The following is a 20,335-nucleotide window of genomic DNA, read 5'->3' as shown; positions in this document are numbered from 1 at the left end:
TTCACATCTCACAAATTATTCTTGTGATTTTTTTTCAACTGATTAAAACTGTGGACCACGCGGAAGGAGGCAGACCACGCGGAAGGAGGCAGCAGGCAGGATTCGGGTCGTAGCTTGCTGTCCCCAGCCTGCAGGCTTTAGACCTGGTTCTGTGTCCCAACTCGCCCCCTACCCTGCCTCAGGTTCCCCATCTGTAGAAGAACCGTGGCCCCCTTCTGCCTCCAAGATATTGGGACTGCCGCCCTGGGCCCGTGCAGTCAGCCACGTGCTGGGCTCAGGTTCGGGCCTGGACAGTGACCTCTGCCCATGGCTCCCAGGGGATGGGGTGGGCACCCCCACTACACACCCCCCACCAGTATGTTGGCCCTGCCCAGAGCTGGGCACATGCAATGGCCAAGGAGCAGCCATGCTTGGTACCATGGGGGGAAGACAAGGCAAGGAAGCTGTTCTTTTGGGTGGAGGAAGGGCTGGTCCCCAGAGACCCAGCCTGAGTGCTTGTTGCCACCATCTCATGGCCGCCGCCAAGCTCCTCTTCTGCGAACTCCACCCTCTGGCACCCTGACTGCTTTCCTCAGCGGCCTCCCAGGTGTCCCCTCAAAGACGGCTGTCCCTCAGGGCTCAGTCAGACCCGTAGGAAGTCAGCCCTGAACCCTGATGTCCCCACATTTTCCTCCTTCCTGACCACCCTGCCCCATCCCAGCATGTGCCCCGGGGAGGATGGGTCCCCTCCTGTCACTGGCGCATGCCCATGGAGGGTCTCTCGTCAGCCACCCTTGTTCTTCCATCCCCCCATGGCAGCCCCGGAAGTGCTGGTGGGGGGGATGGAGGGTGCCAGGCGGGAAACGAGTGGAGCGCCCTTCTCTGACTTCTGCCCTCATATCCTTGGCATCAGGCCAACCTGGGCTCCTAGCCCTGGGCCAGTCCCTGTGCCCTGTCCTGCATACCCACCTCTCTCTTTCAGGCAGAGTACAGGCTGTGCAACGGGTCAGACAAGGAATGTGTGTCCCCCACCGCCAGGGTCACCAAGAAGGAGACTCTCAAGGTGAGCCCGGGCCCGGGGAGGGTGCAGCAGTGTCATTGTCAGACCGACGGCCACCTGAGCCGGGGAGGTCACCCTCCCCACCTGTCAAAAGGAGGGGACAAACCACACCTGGTCGCCTCCACACCCCCTACTTCCTCTCCTGCCCCTGCCCCTGGACCCATCCCTGGGCTGGACGGTGAGAGGAGCTGGGGCAGCTCGGTGCCTTCTCCCATGACCCACCGCGGGTGCCCCGGGCCCAGGCGCAGAAGGAGAACTACCGGCAGGAGAAGAAGCGTGCCACGCGGCAGCTGCTCAGCGCTCTGACAGACCCCAGCGTGGTCATCATGGCTGACAGCCTGAAGGTAGGTGATGCCTGGCCTCCGGCCACTCAGGACACGGGTCAGCGTGCTGCTGCCATAACAAAGGACCACAAACCAGGTGGCCTGAAACGATGGAAATTCACTTCCCTGCATCTAGCCGTTATCACTGCAGCCTCTGCTCCGTCCTCATGAGGCCTTTCCTTATCCACCTGTCTCTCCCCCTTTTTATAAGGACACCGGCGGTAGGAATTAGGGCCACCTTACTCCAGTGTAGCCCCATCTTCACCTGATTATGTCTGCAAAGACCCCATTTCCAAATAAGGTGGGGCCTGGCCAGTGGGCGGAGGGCACTGGGGAGGGAGACATTGCTCTGGTTTCTGGGAGAGGACCCCACATCAGGGCCGGGTGTCCTGTGTTCAGACCTCACGGAGACCGTGGCCATTCACTCGCCTCTGAGCCTCCGTTTCCCCTTGTGCACAGTGGAGGTAAAACTGCCCAACTCCAAGGCTGCTGGGCAACGCATACCAGATAAGTGTGCCCAGCCCTGGTGTCTGCAGAGCCCAGGCCCATGTAGGCTCCTTCTACCCACATACCAAAATGATGCATCAAAAGTTAGGTGCAAAAGTGAGTATTTAGAATGAGAAAAGAAGACAACTACTTTCAGAATTTACAGAGCTGCCAGGCCGGGTGCAGTGGCTCACACCTGTAATCCCAACACTTTGGGAGGCCAAGGTGGGTGGATCACCTGAGGTCAGGAGTTTGAGACCAGCCTGTCCAAAATGGCAAAACCCTGTCTCTACTAAAAATACAGAAATTAGCCAGGCAGGTGGCGGGCACCTGTAATCCCAGCTACTTGGGCGGCTGAGGCAGGAGAATCGCTTGAACCTGGGAGGCGGAGGTTGCAGTGAGCCAAGATAGCACCACTGCACCTCCAGCCTGGGCAACAGAGACTCTGTCTCAAAAAAAAAAAAAAGAATTTACAAAGCTGCCAGTTACAATAGTCACACCACTCATTGCTGGTTCCTCCCTGAGGCCCTTGACCTTGAACTTGACCCACATGACCCTCACAAGTAAATCTGTCCCTGCTGCCACGTATTTCTTTGCATTCACCATAACACATGGGCTCCTTTTAAAAACTGAACAAGGACCCTGCCCTGAGTTCCACTCTGAGTTCTGGGGCACTGCTTGCCGCGGCTTGGACCCTGCTCGGGCACACGATAGACACAGAATATCACCCCAGGGAGTGAGGGTGAGGAAGGGGTGAGTTCCAAACTGGTGTGGGGGAGTGAGGGAGGGGAAGGGCCCCTCGGCAGCCCACCCTGGTCTGTGCCTGGCTCCCCGCCAAGCCATCAAGATGCCCCAGGGGTGGCAGCCCCAGAGGGTGGGTATTGACGCCAGCATCCTCCCTGCAGATCCGCGGCACCCTGAAGAGCTGGACCAAGCTGTGGTGCGTGCTGAAGCCGGGGGTGCTGCTCATCTACAAGACGCCCAAGGTGGGCCAGTGGGTGGGCACGGTGCTGCTACACTGCTGCGAGCTCATCGAGCGGCCCTCCAAGAAGGACGGCTTCTGCTTCAAGCTCTTCCACCCGCTGGATCAGTCCGTCTGGGCCGTGAAGGTGCTGCGGAGGGGTGGGGTTGAAGACAGAGGCCCCGTAGGGCCAAGGGGCTCATTCCTAGGGCCCTGGTGGAGGGTGGAGCCAACCAGCTGAATGGCCCCCTTGGGGCCTTGGGCAGGTCTCTCACCTTCTCTGAGCCCCACATGTGGCCAGGGGATCAGATATGGCCACTGGTGCTCCATGTGAAGCACACAGTAGGCTGCAAGGAGGTGGCATGGTGGCACCAAGGTCACCCCAGCCCCTCACCCAGCTGCTGTCCAGGAGGGACAACAGTGGCTGCTCCCCAGGGGTGGCCAAGGAACAGCGCCCAGCCCTCACCCCTCCTAACCCGGGGCTGCCCTGCCAGCTCTAACGGGTGGGAAACCAGAGAAACCCTGAACACATGGTTACCTTTGGATTTCAGAGAAACATCAGGGTTCTTTCACACTAGTATGACTGCAGTCATGTACGGGAAATACTTACACCAAAAAGCTACTCATGGTGTCTCTGGGATTCGAACATCACTGGGCATCCTGGATGTGCCTTTGCTGATTCTGGACAGCCCAAGTCGGGAGGCTCAGAGCTGGAAAGCTGAGGGCAGAGCTGCCAGCTAAGAAAGGGGACAGAGCTCCCCCACCTACCCACCTCTCTGCAGCCAAGTGTCTACCTGGCCAGGTGCCTGGCCCCACCTGGTGGCCCTGTGGCCCTGGGGGTGTCCAGGTGGTCCCGGGTGTGGATCCGCATGGTTCTGCCTGACCTGTCTGTGCAGCTGGCCCTGGGTGTTGCCTCGGGTGACACCCAGATCTCTCTCTCTCTCCAGGGCCCCAAAGGTGAGAGCGTGGGCTCCATCACACAGCCCCTGCCCAGCAGCTACCTGATCTTCAGGGCCGCCTCCGAGTCAGATGGTGAGTCCCTGCCAGCTTGCGCATCTCCCCAGTGCCCCCACCTGAAGTGGACCCCCTTTTGAGGTTGTAGCCCAGGTACAGGTGGCCCCAATTCAGTCCCTTCTACTGCCTGGGGGCAGCCTGAAGTCTGGCCAGGATGAGCCCGGCTCGGAGTCAGGCCTACACTCACAGAGCCCCCATGCCTAGCCTCAGTTTTCCCATGAGTAAAATGTGACATTAAAATACCACCTGTCAAAAGCCAGGCGTGGTGGCTCACACCTGTAATCCCAGCACTTTGGGAAGCCAAGGCGGGTAGATTACTTGAGGTCAGGAGTTCAGGACCAGCCTGGCCAACATGGTGAAACCCCGACTCTACTAAAAAATACAAAAATTAGCCAGGCGTGGTGGCAGGCGCCTGTAATCCCAGCTACTTGGGAGACTGAGACAGGAGGATTGCTTGAACCCGGGAGATGGAAGTTGCAGCAATCCACGATGGTGCCATTGCACTCCAGCCTGGGTGACAAGAGCAAAAGTCCATCTTAAAAAAAAAAAAAACCACCTGTCACCCCAATGTTATGAGAACCCAGTGACCTTATAAAAGCACCCATATAACAATTACTGAGCTCCAACCACATGCCAGTGTGAACCCCAAACATCTGAGACAGGTCTCAGTTAATTTAGAAAGTTTATTTTGCCAGGCCGGGTGCAGTGGCTCACACCTGTAATCCCAGCACTTTGGGAGGCTGAGGCAGGTGGATCACCTGAGGTCAGGAGTTTGACCAGCCTGATCAACATGGCGAAACCCTGTCTCTACTAAAAATACAAAATTAGCTGGGCATGGTGGTGGGTGCCCGTGATCCCAGCTACTCGGGAGGCTGAGGCAAGAGAATCGCTTGAACCCAGGAGGCAGAGTTTGCAGTGAGCCAAGATCACACCACTGCACTCCAGCCTGGGTGACAGAGGGAGGCTCCATCTCAAAAAAAAAAAAAAAAAAAAGTTTATTTTGCCAAGGTTGAGGCCATGCCTGTGACACAGCCTCAGGAGGTTCTGATGACTTGTGCCCAAGGTGGTCCGAGCACAGTTTGGTTTTATACATTTTAGGGAGATATGAGACATCAATCAACACATGCAAGATGAACATTGGTTTGGTCTGGAAAGGCGGGACAATCAAAGCCGGGAGGGGGCTTCCAGGTCATAGGTAGATTAGAGACAAATGGTTGCATTCCTTTGAGTTTCTGATGAGCCTCTCCAAAGGAGACAATCAGATCTGCATTTATCTCAGTGAGCAGAGGGGTGACTTGGAATAGAATGGGGGGGCAGGTTGGCCCCAAGCAATGCCCAGCTTGACTTTTCCCTTTAGCTTTGTGATTTTGGGAGCCCAAGATATTTTCCTTTCACATTTCCCCCGTTTTTAAAAATCTTTTGGAGAAAGCATTTTAGAAGAAAATGAGTCTCTGGTCTCAGGTTCCACCTGATCTCTCATGGCTAGGACGGTTTATTCCTACACAGGTAGGTCCCAAGTTATTAGGAAAGCTCATTTTTAGAAGGTTGTGAAGTCTCATGTCCTATGAAGAGAAAATAGTGGGAGGAAGGGAGAAAAACAACAACAAACAAAAGAACAATCCTGGGAAATTGGTATAGGCCACATTACTCTGAAGTCCATACATCAGTAGGCAGGCAAGAAAGTGGCTTATGTATGTAAGTAGGTTGCTGTTATTTTCTTCTGAAGTTTAAGTTGTCTAGCTTCAGTTTGCAGGGCTTTAAGAAAGCACAGCTTAGTCTTCAGCGACTCCAAATTAGGAAAAATGGGAAAAAATGAAGGAAAAAAATTGAAAACATTATTTTGAAGACCTGTAGCCAACAAAAATTAGAATTTCATCCAAAGTGCAGAAAATAACAAAAATTGAAAAACATTAGGGAAGAGTAGAATCTAACAACAGCTGTACTATAGTTTTTGAAACATAATTTTTTCTCTCCAGTTTCCGATTTTAACTAAGGACAAATTGTGGTAGGACTGGTTTACTTTATTATACTTGGACTAATTATTTATATACAGTGCAGCAAGAGTAATTAGTTTTTACATAGGCTTTTAAACTGTCTTTGATGGAACTTTGTTCCATAGAAAGAATCTCAGATAAGACTTTTTTAAAGCTGAGCCCAGTCATGGACTTGTACCATTAAATGCCTATAAGTTGGGTGAATTATTATCTTCTTGAGGTTCCAAGATAAATTTGGAGCTCCTGGGCCTGTCAGAAAGTGACATTCTTTACTTACCACAGGTCAGGAACCCTGTACAGGGACTGTGTAGATGAGGTATGAGGCCAGTTTTTCCAAGGGGCTTTCATTGGCTCCATAAGTCAAGTTTGAGTCCTTAAAGGAAAGCACATCATTCCAGGCAAAGCCTTGGTAAAATAACCAATTTCTCCAATTGTGTCCTGTTACAAATGAAAACAGATTCTTACTGCACTTATGCAAATAACTGTATTGTCATAAGTTACGAATACTCACAGATAGTTTTCAAATTCTGTAAAAATTAGGTAGAGAGAAACAAATATGCTCCAAATTTTGTTCATAGGAGTATACTCAATTGTTAAAAGCTGTAAATAGCTTAAAGTTTTCTTGACTCTGAAAAACAAAAGAAAGGATCCACAATGTTTTAAGCAAAAAGTCAAAAAGATTACTTCACACTTCTTTTTTTTTTTTTTTTTGTGATGGAGTCTCACTCTGTTGCCCAGACTGGAGTGCAGTGGCGCCATCTCGGCTCACTGCAACCTCCACCTCCTGGGTTCAAGCGATTCTCCTGCCTCAGCCTCCCAAGTAGCTGGGATTACAGGCATCCGCCACCACGCCCAGCTAATTTTTGTACTTTTAGTAGAGATGGGGTTTCACCATGTTGGCCAGGCTGGTCTCGATCTCCTGACCTCAAGTGATCCGCCCACCATGGCCTCCCAAAGTGCTGGAATTACAGGCGTGAGCCACCACACCTGGCGATTACTTCACACTTCTATTAGTTTAGTCCATGCAGTTAATTCCTGTTCTGCTTCATATTTATGAACATTTCAGCTCTCCATGAACCCTGAAAGTTTTTCCTCTATTCTGATGTCACAGTCTCTAAAGTTATCAGAAACCAGCATTCAAGAGCACCTGTTAGAGTTTTATAGCTGATTATAAAACCACCTTCTAAAGAGGACCAAAACAAGACAACGATTGTTTGTGGATGATAAAAAGTTTTAGGGCAGCCATAGTCAAAGACACAATTGACAAGGAAATTGTTACCTCTGTGGCACAAAATAATTTAACATAACAATTATAATTATTACTGATAATGTATATTAGGTCATATCAGAATTATAGGAGTTTCCTATAATTTTGGAACACATACCAGTAACATATTTATACAAATATAGCCCAAAGAAAACCAAATACCATTTTATATTTGACACTGCTTCCTGTATACCAAATAAGCCAAATATGTCATTTTTGGACTTTAGGGAACCTATTAATAATATCTTCAAGGATTAGATTAGAAAAAGACATAATTTATAATTTGATTTTGGAAAGTTTGTCAAATTTTAAAGGTTTAAAACACTTGATATTACAAAGTAGGATTACAAGTCATCGTAAAATAATTCACTCATTTGAACAAAGTGATACCTCAAGGATTTAAAAAAAAAAAAAGGCAAAAGCCTTCATTCTTTGAGACAGGAGGCTTAGTTTTCCAAACAATAAGCCCTAATAACATCATGAAGCCAATTAAATTGTTTTCCAAAATTACAATCTATAAAATTTTCATCTTGATCATAAGATATAACTTCCATAAGCCTTTATAACCTTTATTAAGGAGTCAGTTATTCTTTCAAGAAAACCTTGTTAATCTGACACAGGGGCCCATATGCTAGTCTTGCATCAGTGTGCCTTTGACATTAATGATTAATTTATAGAGAAACTGAACTTACTTTATCTCTCAAAGTCAGCCCTTACAATCTCACATGTCTGTCTCTTCTGGGATAGTCTCTGGGCCTTGAGGAGTTGAACAGCTTTAATTTCTGTGTCTCAGGAATGTGGTTTATTTTGATTGGCATCTTCTACCGGGCCTGAAGATGAAGCTTTAATTGCTGTCAGTGTTTAAAATTTAGCAGGACTTGATGTTCTTTTTAGACCCATGAGTCAAATCCCCGTAACTCAATGTCGCAAGGACTTTAAAAGCACATACAAGAAGATATAAGGACGGAATAACCTTGATTTAAAAAAAATTTTAATATCTGTTTTTCCTAAGCAAACCAAACTTAATAATAATGGCATAGGAATTATTTTGATAAAACATAAAATCTGTTAGGCCACTTACCAAAAGGCAAAAGCAAATACCTTCTGCAGTGTATAGAATATTATGTTAGAAGAAAACATTTTCTTTAAGAAAACATTGTTAGCATCAGGCCACACACACAAAAAAAAACAGAACCTGAGGAGGAAAACAAAACTTATATGAGCTGAAAATAAGTTGAAGGGAAGTGTTATTATTTTGTTCCTTTTAAGAGGGAAGAGAAAACTGAAACTGGCAAGACGCAATGAAAGTTGAACTTTGGGTTAAAATTAAAAAATTAAAATATCTTATAATTGATTAAGAGTAAATCAACCTCTTAAGAAAATGTCGGCCAGGCGCGGTGGCTCATGCCTGTAATCCCAGCACTTTTGGGAGGCCGAGGCAGGAGGATCACGAAGTCAGGAGATCAAGACCATCCTGGCTAACATGGTGAAACCCCATCTCTACTAAAAATACAAAAAAAAATTAGCCAGGCGTGGTGGCGGGCGCCTGTAGTCCCAGCTACTCAAGAGGCTGGGGCAGGAGAATGGCATGAACCTGGGAGGTGGAGCTTGCAGTGAGCCAAGATCACGCCACTGCACTCCAGCCTGGGCAACAGAGCGAGACTCTGTCTTAAAAAAAAAAGAAAGAAAGAAAAAATGTCATTGTTCTAACCAATTCTTTAGTCTATAACTGTTTTTTTACATCAAACCCAATCTCTAGAAAGACCATTATAATTTCCCTTTAGTCATAGACAACTTGATCATATAAAAGAGTTTTTTTTTAATAGATCCTCTTATTGTGACTTCCATAGACCATTCATGCCATGCTTGGACTTTCTGGTTTGTCCTGAACATCCCTCTTTCTTAAACAACCAGTCATTTTACTCTAGGACTAAATTTACCATACATGATTCTTTCTCATATGAAATTATTTGTCTTTAAGCTTTCTTACTCCCCACCAAAACACACTTTTTTATAACTTTCTTTACATCTCTTTTACTCTTTTATTTCCTGGTTCCTTTTACCTTGTTTTATACATGACCTTTAAATAAGCTTTGAATTAGGCAAAAATTGTTCACCTTTTTCAAAAGGACATGCTTTCTTTTAGAAAGCATATTTTCCTACAAATATATTTTTATTGGAAAATATCCAAATAGTGAAATATCTTATTTAATCTAACCTTAAATTCTAAATTATGATGAATTTGTCTACAAGTATTTGTCCTATTACATTTACCTAATTATTTGAATTATTTACCTAGATTATTTATAAAAACTGCAATTGTCATTATTTAAATTATGGAAACACCATTGCAAAATTATAACTGAGACAGTGAAAGAGATTTGACCTAACTGACTCCATCTTATTTCTAACCTTCAAGCTATCCTTGTTCATTCCTGGGCATAGGTCAAACTAACTTTGGGAGGAACTTAGTTTATAGTTTACCTGAAACAAAGACTATAACAGTCTTTCTCAAAATAAACCTTACTGCCTGTGGACTAAACTACCTAAAGCCACCAGATTAGAAGTTATGGTAATCTTACTAAATTTAAGATGTAGCTATTTTTATTAAACCATATAAATTTTTTTTTTTTTTGAGATGGAGTCTTGCTCTAGTCTCCCAGGCTGGAGTGTAGTGGTGCAATCTTGGCTCACTGTTACCTCTGCCTCCCAGGTCAAGCAATTCTCCTGCCTCAGCCTTACAAGTAGCTGGGATTACAGGTGCCTGCCAACACGCCTGGCTAATTTTTGTATTTTTAGTAGAGATGGGGTTTCACTATGTTGGCCAGACTGGTCTTGAACTCCTGACTTTGTGATCCACCCACCTCAGCCTCCCAAAGTGCCGAGATTACAGGCATTATTAAAGATTACACAGCAAAGATCATTCTTTCTTGAGCTGGGTTTATAGTTTCGTAACTCCTATGCCAAATTTTGACACCTTATGGTATTTGGCAGGGATAAGTATGAAATTGCTTGATTAACAAATGCAAACAAAAATATATGCTGGCAATTCTTAAGACATTTCTAATATTACTTTACCAATAATTTTAAAGCTAGCTTATTTATTAAAGATTTTATTTAAGTTACATAAACTTGAAAAAGCATTTGACTTGTCTTTTCTTTTTTCCTGATCAAGTATTTGATTCAAGTGCCTTTACTTTCTTAAGCCAATCAATTAGAGCCCTTTTATATATTTTCAGTAGTGAAACATTGTGTACACAACACATAAATACATAGACATATTAGGCATGCCAATAGAAGTACATCTCATAGGTTTATAAAAACTTTTTTTTCCTGTCTTAGACTTTCAGATTCTTGATAACCTGTTTCACAACCCTAGGCAATTGTCAGCTAAACAGCCTGAAATTTGCATATTAAGGGAAACAACTCAGGTGAAAATCAAATAGCAAAATTTGCATAAGGTACAGAGAGAAAAAGTCTGGTGGTGCTAGAGGGAGACTAAAGATGGATGCCAAATCAAACAAAATTATAGAAATCTATCATAGGATTGCATAAGGAGACCAATTTTATTTAGTAGGGACTACCCATCATTTAACTGGATCTCTGAGCTCTGGGAAGAGCCCACACTGAATCCTGGGTCTCCAAAAAGGGAGAATTATCATGAGGTTAGACCACGTGATGCTTTTATAGTGCACTTAAAAATTTTTTTTAAACAAAGACATTTCTAAGTGTCTAAACCACACTCTTCCTTAAAAGCCCAAGAATAACCACTGTTGCAATAACTGCTTTAGTCAAAAAAAAAAAAAGAAAAGAAAACACAAAACAGGTTACACAATACAAAAGTAAGCAGTTTAAGAGCTGAGACAAACTTGTCTGTTTACATTCTTGGGGTTTCATAAGAAAAAACAAGTTTCTCTCCCAAAGGGAGTCTGGCACCCTCTCCATTTTCTTTAAGGAACCCCAGGCTACTATAAACTATTTTAGGTCCCCCATGCGGCAGAAGGTGCAAGAGAAAGGAGAGACAGCAGAAGTAAATCAAGAAACAGAATTCAGTCAACTGAGAAGAAAAAACCCTTTTGCTCAAAAAAAGACAAGGTCATAGGAGAAAAACAAAAACAAAAACGTGAAGGTCTCTTAAATACAAACACACACATATGCACACACACACACATGCACACACATACGCACACACGTATGTATGCACACACATGCACACATGCACGCGCACATGCACACACATGCGCACACACATGCACACACACATATGCACACACACACACAGCTTGGATGTTAGCTTTTCATTAAACTGACTTTTAACCATTGAGCTTCTTTGAAAAAATCTTTTTAAATCTCATTCCATATTTCAACTAGGACAAATTTCAACGAGGACACAGAAGTACAGTCATTACTCTTTCAGCTTGGCTTAGCTAGTGAAAATGTGGCCTTGTTATATCAATAAAGCCCCTTAGTAGTCAAAATCAAAATCTTTCCTCTTTTTTTTTCCTTTTGCTGGCCGTTTTTCTCCCCCCATCACGACACCATTGTGTGTGGGGGTGGGGAGGGGAATTCAGCCACTTCAGAGGCCTTGTTCCCCATAATTTGGAACTTCCTTCAGATTTGATCAAGCCAGATAGAGGTCAATGGGAAAAAGACCAAAACAACAAAAACAGAAACAATCAACAACAAAAAAACAGTTAAGCAAAACAAACAATCGCACAACTTACGTGATCACTGAGTGCTCTAATGGTAAGGAGAAATTAAGACCAGCTGGTTGTTAATCTTAACTTTAGCCAAGACAAACCACAATTCAGTTACTTCCCTAGGGATGGGTCTCAGGCTGAAAACTCAGATCTCCACCATCCTGGGAGCAGGAAAAAAAAAAAAAATTCATCTTCCCTGTTGGAAGCAAGCTCGAACTCCATAAAGGAGTTACCTGCCTTCCATCGTCATGGAAGCAGGGAAAACTTGCCTTCCTTGTATCGGAAGCAAGTAAAACTCCAAAAAGAGAAGTTGTAAAGCAAAATAAACTTTAGATCTCGACCAAATTTTGAGAGATCAGGGATTCTCTGCGGCAGGGGGTGGGGGTGGGGGTGGGGCGCGGGGGGAGGTGCTTCCAGGCCTCAGCAAATTGTCTTATTGGTTTGAGCCATAAAGTTAGCTCAAGCTGGTGCCAAGCACCAACAGGAGACTTGTGAAAAGTCAGGGGCATCTCCACTCAGAATCCTTCCGTGGTTACCAAAATGTTTGAACCCTGAAAATCTGAGACAGGTCTCAGTTAATTTAGAAAGTTTATTTTGCCAAGGTTGAGGACACCTACCTGTGACACAGCCACAGGAGGTCCTGACGACGTGCCCAGGGTGGTCAGAGCACAGTTTGGTTTTAGGGAGACGTGAGACATTAACCAACATATGTAAGATGAACATTGGTTTGGTCTGGAAAGGCGGGACAACTTCAAGCGGGGAGGGGCTTCCAGGTCATAGGTAGATAAGAGAAAGATGGTTGCATTTTTTTTGAGTTAATGATGAGCTTCTCCAAAGGAGACAATGAGATATGTATTTATCTCAGTGAGCAGAGGGGTGACTTGGAATAGAATGGGAGGCAGGTTGGCCCTAAGCAGTTCCCAGCTTGTGTTTTTCCCTTTAGCTTAGTGATTTGAGGGGCCCAAGATTTTCCTTTCACACCAGGCACCATTGAACCAACAGGTTCTACTGTTATCATTCACATTAGACAGATCAGAAAACTGAGGCACAGGCAAACTGCCAGCAAGAAAGTGCTAGAATGCAAATTTCCCTGACTCCCAAATGCATTGCACGCTGTTGCTGTTCCCTGAGTGGCCGCTCAGGCAGCTGTGACTGCGATGATCCTGCACCTGGAGGGATTCCCTCTTGGCCTTTCCTCCCTCTAACCTGAGGTTGGGGTCCTACCCCACCTCGCCCTCCAGTGGCTGCTCTGGGTAAATGCGGTTGCTCCACCTCCTCTAACCCCAGGGTGATGCCTCCCAGAGCAGTGGGGTGAGGGGCTCCCATCCCGCCGGTGGTGCAGACCTAAAGCAGTCTGGCCTTGACCACGGGGCTCCAGTGCCTCTCAGGTTGGAGTCTCGGTGCCACATCACCCCTGGTGGTCAGATGCCACATCCATGCTCCCTCCTGGGCCATCCTGAGTGCCCCACTCTGTGCCAGGCCCCATGCAGGCCCGGGGATGGACAGGGCAGCCCACAGCCTCTGTGCTCCTGGGTGAGGTGGATAACCAACCATCAGATAAGGCAGGTTGGGCTGAGGTGTGAGCTGAGCCCCTGGTAGGGTGTGGGCCACCATTCGGGAGGAGAGGTGTCTGCAGCCCCTGTGGGTATCAGGGTGGGCTTCCAGGAAGAGGAGGAAGAGGTCTCGGAATGAGCTTCAAAGGATGCATAATATTCAGGATGTCTAGTCCTTTGTGGCAGCTACAAAGCACACGTGTTCAGGCCCTGGGGCCAACTCGGCAGTTGTGACCCCTCCAGCTCCCCACCACCATCCACTGCCATCCCTCCCCCAACCCTGGTGTCCAGCCCAGGCTTGGCCGCTCTGGCACCAACCAAGCCTGCAGTGGAACCAGCAGGATCCCAGATATCCCCCCAACCCAATGAGAAGGGCAGCTCTAGAGACCCAGGAGCCACTGTCTAGGCAGGCCCCTCCCTACACTGGACCCTGAGATGCTCCACGAAGAGCAGGATTTCATGGATCTCAAAGTGAGGGAGAGAAACTCACTGTCTCCAGGAGCTGGAAAAGGCAGAGGCTCAGAGAGGCACAGAACCGCCTTCAATGCTCTTCAGCCCCATCCTCCCACCTGACGTGACCCCAGGAGGCTTTCTTTGAATAACACTTACTAACAGCCCAGGCGCAGTGGCTCACACCTGTAATCCCAGCACTTTGGGAGGCCGACGCAGATCACTTGAGGCCCAGAGGTTGAGACCAGCCTGGCCAACATGGTGAAACCCCATCTCTACTAAAAATACAAAAAAATTACAGGCAGGCACCTGTAATCCCAGCTACTTGGGAGGCTGAGGCAGGAGAATCACTTGAACCCTGGAGTCAGAGGTTGCAGCGAGCTGAGATGACCCCACTGCACTCCAGCCTGGGTGACAGAGCAAGACTCCATCTCAAAACAACAAAAAAACAAAAACAAAAAACACACTTATTGACCCAGTGTGGTGGCTCACGCCTGTAATCCCAGCACTTTGGGAGGCCGAGGCAGGCAGATCACCTGAGGTCGGGAGTTCGAGACCAGCCTGACCAACATGAGGAAACCCTGTCTCTACTAAAAATACAAAATTAGCCGGGTGTGGTGGTGCATGCCTGTAATCCCAGCTACTCAGGAGGCTGAGGCAGGAGAATCGCTTGAACCTGGGAGGCGGAGGTTGCGGTGAGCTGAGATCGTGCCATTGTGCTCCAACCTGGGCAACAAGAGCAAAACCCCATCTCAAAACAAACAAACAAAAAAGTTATTAATAGTGTAACCTGTCACAGGCCACCATGAGATGCTCTTCTGAGTGCGGGGGCCGCTGTTATCACACCAGGACATCAGTGTCACCCAGGTGGACACGTGCCCCACAGGAGGAACCTTGGGTGGTGCTGTCACCCTGCTTAGGAAGGCAGCAGGGCACAGGGCCCAGAGTGGGGCTTGGAGGCGCCCAGCTGTCAACCAGCCCCTGCTCCACCGCTGCCCACAGAGCCTCTGGGTGGCCTCAGGCAGGTCTCCTCCCTGGTGTGCAAGCCCCTCCTCAGCCTTCCCCACCCTCCTCCCTGGACTCCAGGCCAGCAGGAGCCCCTGGCACACTGACCAGTGCTTCCCAGTGAGGGAGGACCCTCCTCCCTAACTCCACCTGCAGAAACCTGTGGGTGGCCGTCAGGGTGGGAGGCTGGTTCCGAGTGTTCTGGGTTTGTGACCTGGAGGGGTCACTTATGCCGGCCCCTCGTCAGCAATGTGGGTGGTGGGGGTGTGTGGGGATGTGCTGTGAGCATCCCCAGGCGCCTCTGCAGGGCTGCCTCCCCTGGCACACCTGTCCCCAGGCCGGGTCTGCCTACTTGGGAAGTCTTCAATCCTCAGGGGTTCCCGATGTCTGCCCCCACACAATCTGCAGCTGGATGTGGGGGCAGGAAGGGAGGGCATGTCCCTGCTGGGGCGGGGCCGGGGTGGGTCCCTGAAGAGTCAGAGTGAGGGGGAGCCTCCTGGTGGCCCCTTGGAGGATGCGGGATATAGAGAGGTGGGGGTGGGGCACGCTCATCCCGTGTGCCCCGCAGGTCGCTGCTGGCTGGACGCCCTGGAGCTGGCCCTGCGCTGCTCTAGCCTGCTGAGACTGGGCACCTGCAAGCCGGGCCGAGACGGGGAGCAAGGGACCTCACCAGACGCATCACCCTCATCGCTCTGTGGGCTGCCAGCCTCAGCCACCGTCCACCCAGACCAAGACCTGTTTCCGTGAGTGGGGCGAGGGCACAGGGGCTGGTGCTGATTCGTGGGGTCTCCTTGTAGGCGAGGAAGAGGGGAGAGGACAGCCCCAGCCGCTGCTCTGGTGGGCTGCAGGCTGCAGGCAGGGACTTGTTCGCTGCAGTGTGCCCTGGGAGCCTCGGTTCCTTCCTCTATAAAACGGGGCTGATAGTGTCAAATGTGGGTTGTGGAGGTGACGACAGGCAGGAACGTATGTGAAGTGCGGAGCAGTGAGGGGTGGGCGGCCCAGAGGGGTGTGCTGGGGTCTCACCTGTGACAGGGACCCACTGGCACCATCCACCTTCCAGACTGAACGGGTCTTCCCTGGAGAACGATGCATTCTCAGACAAGTCGGAGAGAGAGAACCCTGAGGAGTCTGATGCCGAGACCCAGGACCATAGCCGGAAGACGGAGAGTGGCAGCGACCAGTCAGAGACCCCTGGGGCCCTGGCGCGGAGAGGGACCACCTACGTGGAGCAGGTCCAGGAGGAGCTGGGGGAGGTGAGAGCCCCCCAGCCAGGAGCCCCACGCGTCTCCCCTGCCTCAGCCCCTTGTTCCGGAAGCAGAGGTAGCCATGCCTCATCCTGGGGGGAGCACGCAGGGCCCAGGGGGTGGCTTTTGTCCCCATCACTTGGCAGTGAGTCCAGGAGCTGTCTTTTAGGTAAACAGGCTCCTCCCCTCTTCCAAAGAGGCTGCCCCGCTGGCTGGCTGGCTGGCATGCAGATGCGGGGATGGGTCAGGGGTTTGCTGCAAACAGGCAACTCCCTCCTTGGGCTGGAATGCGCTGATGGGAGAACAGGAGGCTCAGGAGGGGCCCTTGACCCCATCTGGTGGGCGGCCCCACTTCCTGGAGGAGCGCAGAGGAGGGCGTGCGGACCTGAGTCCCATGCTCACAGGCACCTGCACACCTGGTGCTCTCCTGGGGCCCTGGGAGAGCCATGAATGAGACAGACCTGGGCTCTGGGCCCCCAGTGTTTGGGCAGCAGGAAACATAGATGATAAACCCACAAACACAAGGGGAGGTTGGGGAGCAGGTGAGGGAGGCAAGCCGGGCCATGGGCTCTTTCTGAAGACATCAGTGACGGGAGGGAGGATGGCATTCCAAGAAGAGGGATCACCAGCGCACGAGCTCAAGGGAGGCAGCAGGCAGTGGGCAGCAGTGTCCCCAGAGCATGCCTGCAGATGAACAGCCAGGGCAGCTGACTCCCCGCAGCTGGAGAGAACTCACGTGGCCCTGGGCACTATGGGGCGCCTCAGGAAGGGGGGTCCGGAAGGAATCACAGGATCTAAGCTTCCGCTGGGTGACGGGTGCAGGCTGAGGAAGCCGGGCTCTGGGGTGGGGGCTGCGCTCTGGGGTGGGGGCTGTCAGGAATGGGGGGCTCTGTGATCTGGGATCTTGTCATTCTCACCCGGGAGGCGAGACAAGAGCAAGGCCGTGGATGTCACTGAGGGCAAGGGGCAGTCCTGGTTTCAGCAGGAAAGGGGAATTCGTTCCCTGCTGTTGTTTGGACAGCGTCGTGTTCGCATCTTGCTCTGCACGGGGACAGAGGGGGCTCGTCCGTGGTCTGTGAAATCCTTGTGTTCAGTGGAACACCGTGGCCTCCCTGCGGGCTGCTGTTCCCACAGAGCTCAGGCTCCTGTGCGGGGATGGGAAGGTTAGGATGGGCCTGTGGGGAGTGGACTGAGGGCCTTGAGGGCCTTGGGCTGAGAGTATTGGGGAAGCCACCGGCGGGTTAGGCAAGGGCGTCAGGACAGCTGAGGGGCGGGGGTGGACACTGGGCCACCCGTAGGGAAGACCCATTGTTAGGAGAAAGCTGAGGACATCCTGGACCCAGCTGTGATGGAGAAGGGAGAAGTGGGCAGACTCAGGGTATTTCGGAAGGTGGATTGGGCATATCTCAGCCAGATGGTGATGAGCGACGCTGCTGTGAGCCAGGCAGAGCCGGCTGCTGCGAGCCAGGCAGAGCGGGCTGCTGCAGGTGCGAGCCTGGGGCTCCGGGCAGAGGGCATGGAGCGGGCAGCCAAGGGGCCCGGGCACCCAACCTTCAGAGGCCGAGCACAGATAAGGCTTCACAGAGGTGGAGCAGGGAGGTGGGAGGAGCCAGGAGCCCAGGTGTCTCAGAGCCAGCTGGGCTGAGGGGTGGGGCAGGATGAGAAGCAGGGATGGCTGCTGGACCAGTGAGGAGTGGTGGGGACCTACAGCAAGACAGTCTCAGTAGAGAAGACGGCAGAAGCCTGGTGGAGAGGGTTAAGGAGGATGGGACGGGAGCACATGGACAGAGCAGTATTCCTGACAGCCGAAGCTACCCATGATTTCCAAGCCCCAAAGCTACAGCACTGGGCTCCCCATGACCCCTCATGGAGTCAGACATGGCTCCCGGGTGTCCATGCACACTGTCCACTGGGCCAGTGCCACCAGGATCTGTCCGTGGCCATGCGTGCACAGAGAGGCGAAGCCATTTGCCTGCGGAGTCCCAGCAGCAGGGATGAGATCCTGATGCAGGACTCACAGGCCACACTCCATCTTGCCCACTCCTGGGGCAGCTGGCGTCGGGCTAAAAATGCAGAGAGCCCTGAGTTCAGATCTCACCTCTGCCGCATAGCAGCTGTGTCACCTTGGACAAGTCACTTGTCCCCTCTGTGGAGGGGGAGGACCAGGGTCCCCGTTCCCTGGGGCTGCGGTGAGGTGCAAGTCTGGAGTGAGTAAGGGGAGCTCCGCCACCCCAAGTCATGTATTCGGGAGCTGTGGTGAGGGTTAGATGTCTCAGAAAAGGAGGAGATGAGGGGGCCTTCGTGAGGGGCACACAGGCTTCGGAAGTGAGGGGTGAGTTCACTTGCCCGTGCCGGTTTTGCGGGAGCAGGCTCACCTCCAAACTCACCCAGTTGTCCACATTCAATATCTGAAGCCTTCTGTATATCAATCAGACCTCAATAAAGTGGTTCAAAAACAGAAAAAGAAATGTTACAATAATCTTTTTTTAAAAATGGAAGAGCAGGCCAAATCCCTGCCTCCCCAGGCAGCTGTGAAGACAGGGTGGGCTGCAGTCTCTCTGTTCCCTGGGCCCAGGGTCCCACGATGCACAGACGGGTTTCAACAGCAGGTGTTGGGAGGCTGCACCCTGGACTTTGAGGAGGGCAGGGCATGGGGTCCCTGGGCCAGGAGCAGAGACAGGAGCGGGCCTGGACCTGGGCTGCGGGTGCTCCAGGGGTGGGGTGGAGATGCACTGGGAAGAGTTCACATCTGATGGGGCTGAGTCAGCCTCATGAGGCCATGGAGGCCAGGTCAGGGGTTTACACCCTAAGGGGTGGCAGGTACAGCCTCCTCCAGCCAGAGCTGCCACTGTCCTGCCACCCCTTCCTCCCGGCTCTTCCGGGCAGGGCCTGACTGCAGCCTGTCTGCTGCAGCTGGGCGAGGCATCCCAAGTGGAGACAGTGTCAGAGGAGAACAAGAGTCTGATGTGGACCCTGCTGAAGCAGCTACGGCCAGGCATGGATCTGTCCCGCGTGGTGCTACCCACGTTCGTACTGGAGCCGCGCTCCTTCCTGAACAAGCTCTCCGACTACTACTACCACGCAGACCTGCTCTCCAGGTGCGCGCCATGCCGGGAGGGGCACCCCACACCTCGTCCTGCATCTGCATGAGACCCTGCAGCACCCCCAGCCCCTGCCTGCCCTGTGGGGGCTTCCATAGAATCCCGTAGCTGATCTCAGCCCACTGTTCCTGCAGCTGTAGCCCCCCAGGGGGCTCTGTCTCCAAGATGGGCCTGGGAGGAGCCAGCCATCCGTGGTGAGAGGGGTGTCAGTCCCAAGCACTTGCCATGCACCCTGAGCCCTGCACCCTCGAGCTGGATGGGATGGGCTGCAGAGGCAGGAAGGGGGCTGCAGAGGCAGGAATGGGGCTACAGAGGCAGGAAGGGGGCTACAGAGGCAGGAAGGGGGCTACAGAGGCAGGAAGGGGGCTGCACAGGCTGGAAGAGGGCTGCAGAGGCTGGAAGAGGGCTGCAGAGGCTGGAAGAGGGCTGCAGAAGCAGGAAGGGGCTGCAGAGGCAGGAAGGGGCTACAGAGGCAGGAAGGGGGCTCAGAGGCAGGAAGGGGGCTGCACAGGCAGGAAGAGGGTTGCATAGGCTGGAAGAGGGCTGCAGAGGCAGGAAGGGACTGCATAGGCTGGAAGGGGGCTGCAGAACTGGAAGAGGGTTGCAGAGGCTGGAAGGGGGCTGCGTAGGCTGGAAGGGGGCTGCGCAGGCTGGAAGGGGGCTGCGCAGGCTGGAAGGGGGCTGCGCAGGCTGGAAGGGGGCTGCGCAGGCTGGAAGGGGGCTGCACAGGCTGGAAGGGGGCTGCATAGGCTGGAAGAGGGTTGCAGAGGCTGGAAGAGGGCTGCAGAGGCAGGAAGGGGCTGCAGAGGCTGAAAGGGGGCTGCAGAGGCTGGAAAGGAGCTACGCAGACTGGAAAGGGGCTGCAGAGGCTGGAAGGGGGCTGCACAGGCAGGAAGAGGGCTGCACAGGCTGGAAGAGGGCTGCAGAGGCAGGAAGGGACTGCATAGGCTGGAAGGGGGCTGCAGAGCTGGAAGAGGGTTGCAGAGGCTGGAAGGGGGCTGCACAGGCTGGAAGGGGGCTGCACAGGCTGGAAGAGGGTTGCATAGGCTGGAAGAGGGTTGCAGAGGCTGGAAGAGGGCTGCAGAGGCAAGAAGGGGCTGCAGAGGCTGAAAGGGGGCTGCAGAGGCTGGAAGGGGGCTGCAGAGACTGGAAGGGGGGTAGCAGAGCCTGGAAGGGGGTACGCAGGCTGGAAGGGGGC

The 20,335-nt window shown here is 51.4% G+C and overlaps 1 protein-coding gene across 2 annotated transcripts in view; it reads left to right on the top strand.

Annotated features, from left to right (window-relative positions):
- The window catches only part of OSBPL5 (oxysterol binding protein like 5), an 81,776-nt gene that overhangs the window by 42,612 nt on the left and 18,829 nt on the right, over window positions 1-20,335 (top strand). For both annotated transcript variants that reach the window (XM_055355193.2, XM_063710891.1), the window contains exons 4-10: window positions 962-1,042; window positions 1,282-1,383; window positions 2,754-2,957; window positions 3,757-3,841; window positions 15,361-15,535; window positions 15,853-16,045; window positions 18,950-19,134. In XM_055355193.2, the coding sequence (XP_055211168.2) occupies window positions 962-1,042; window positions 1,282-1,383; window positions 2,754-2,957; window positions 3,757-3,841; window positions 15,361-15,535; window positions 15,853-16,045; window positions 18,950-19,134 (1,025 nt within the window). The remainder of the gene's footprint in view (window positions 1-961; window positions 1,043-1,281; window positions 1,384-2,753; window positions 2,958-3,756; window positions 3,842-15,360; window positions 15,536-15,852; window positions 16,046-18,949; window positions 19,135-20,335) is intronic.

This window comes from Gorilla gorilla, chromosome 9, assembly GCF_029281585.2.
Source record: "Gorilla gorilla gorilla isolate KB3781 chromosome 9, NHGRI_mGorGor1-v2.1_pri, whole genome shotgun sequence".
Classification (NCBI taxonomy): Eukaryota; Metazoa; Chordata; class Mammalia; order Primates; family Hominidae; genus Gorilla; species Gorilla gorilla.
Note: the sequence above shows the minus strand (reverse complement) of the source record. Positions and strands in the feature narration are given on the sequence as shown.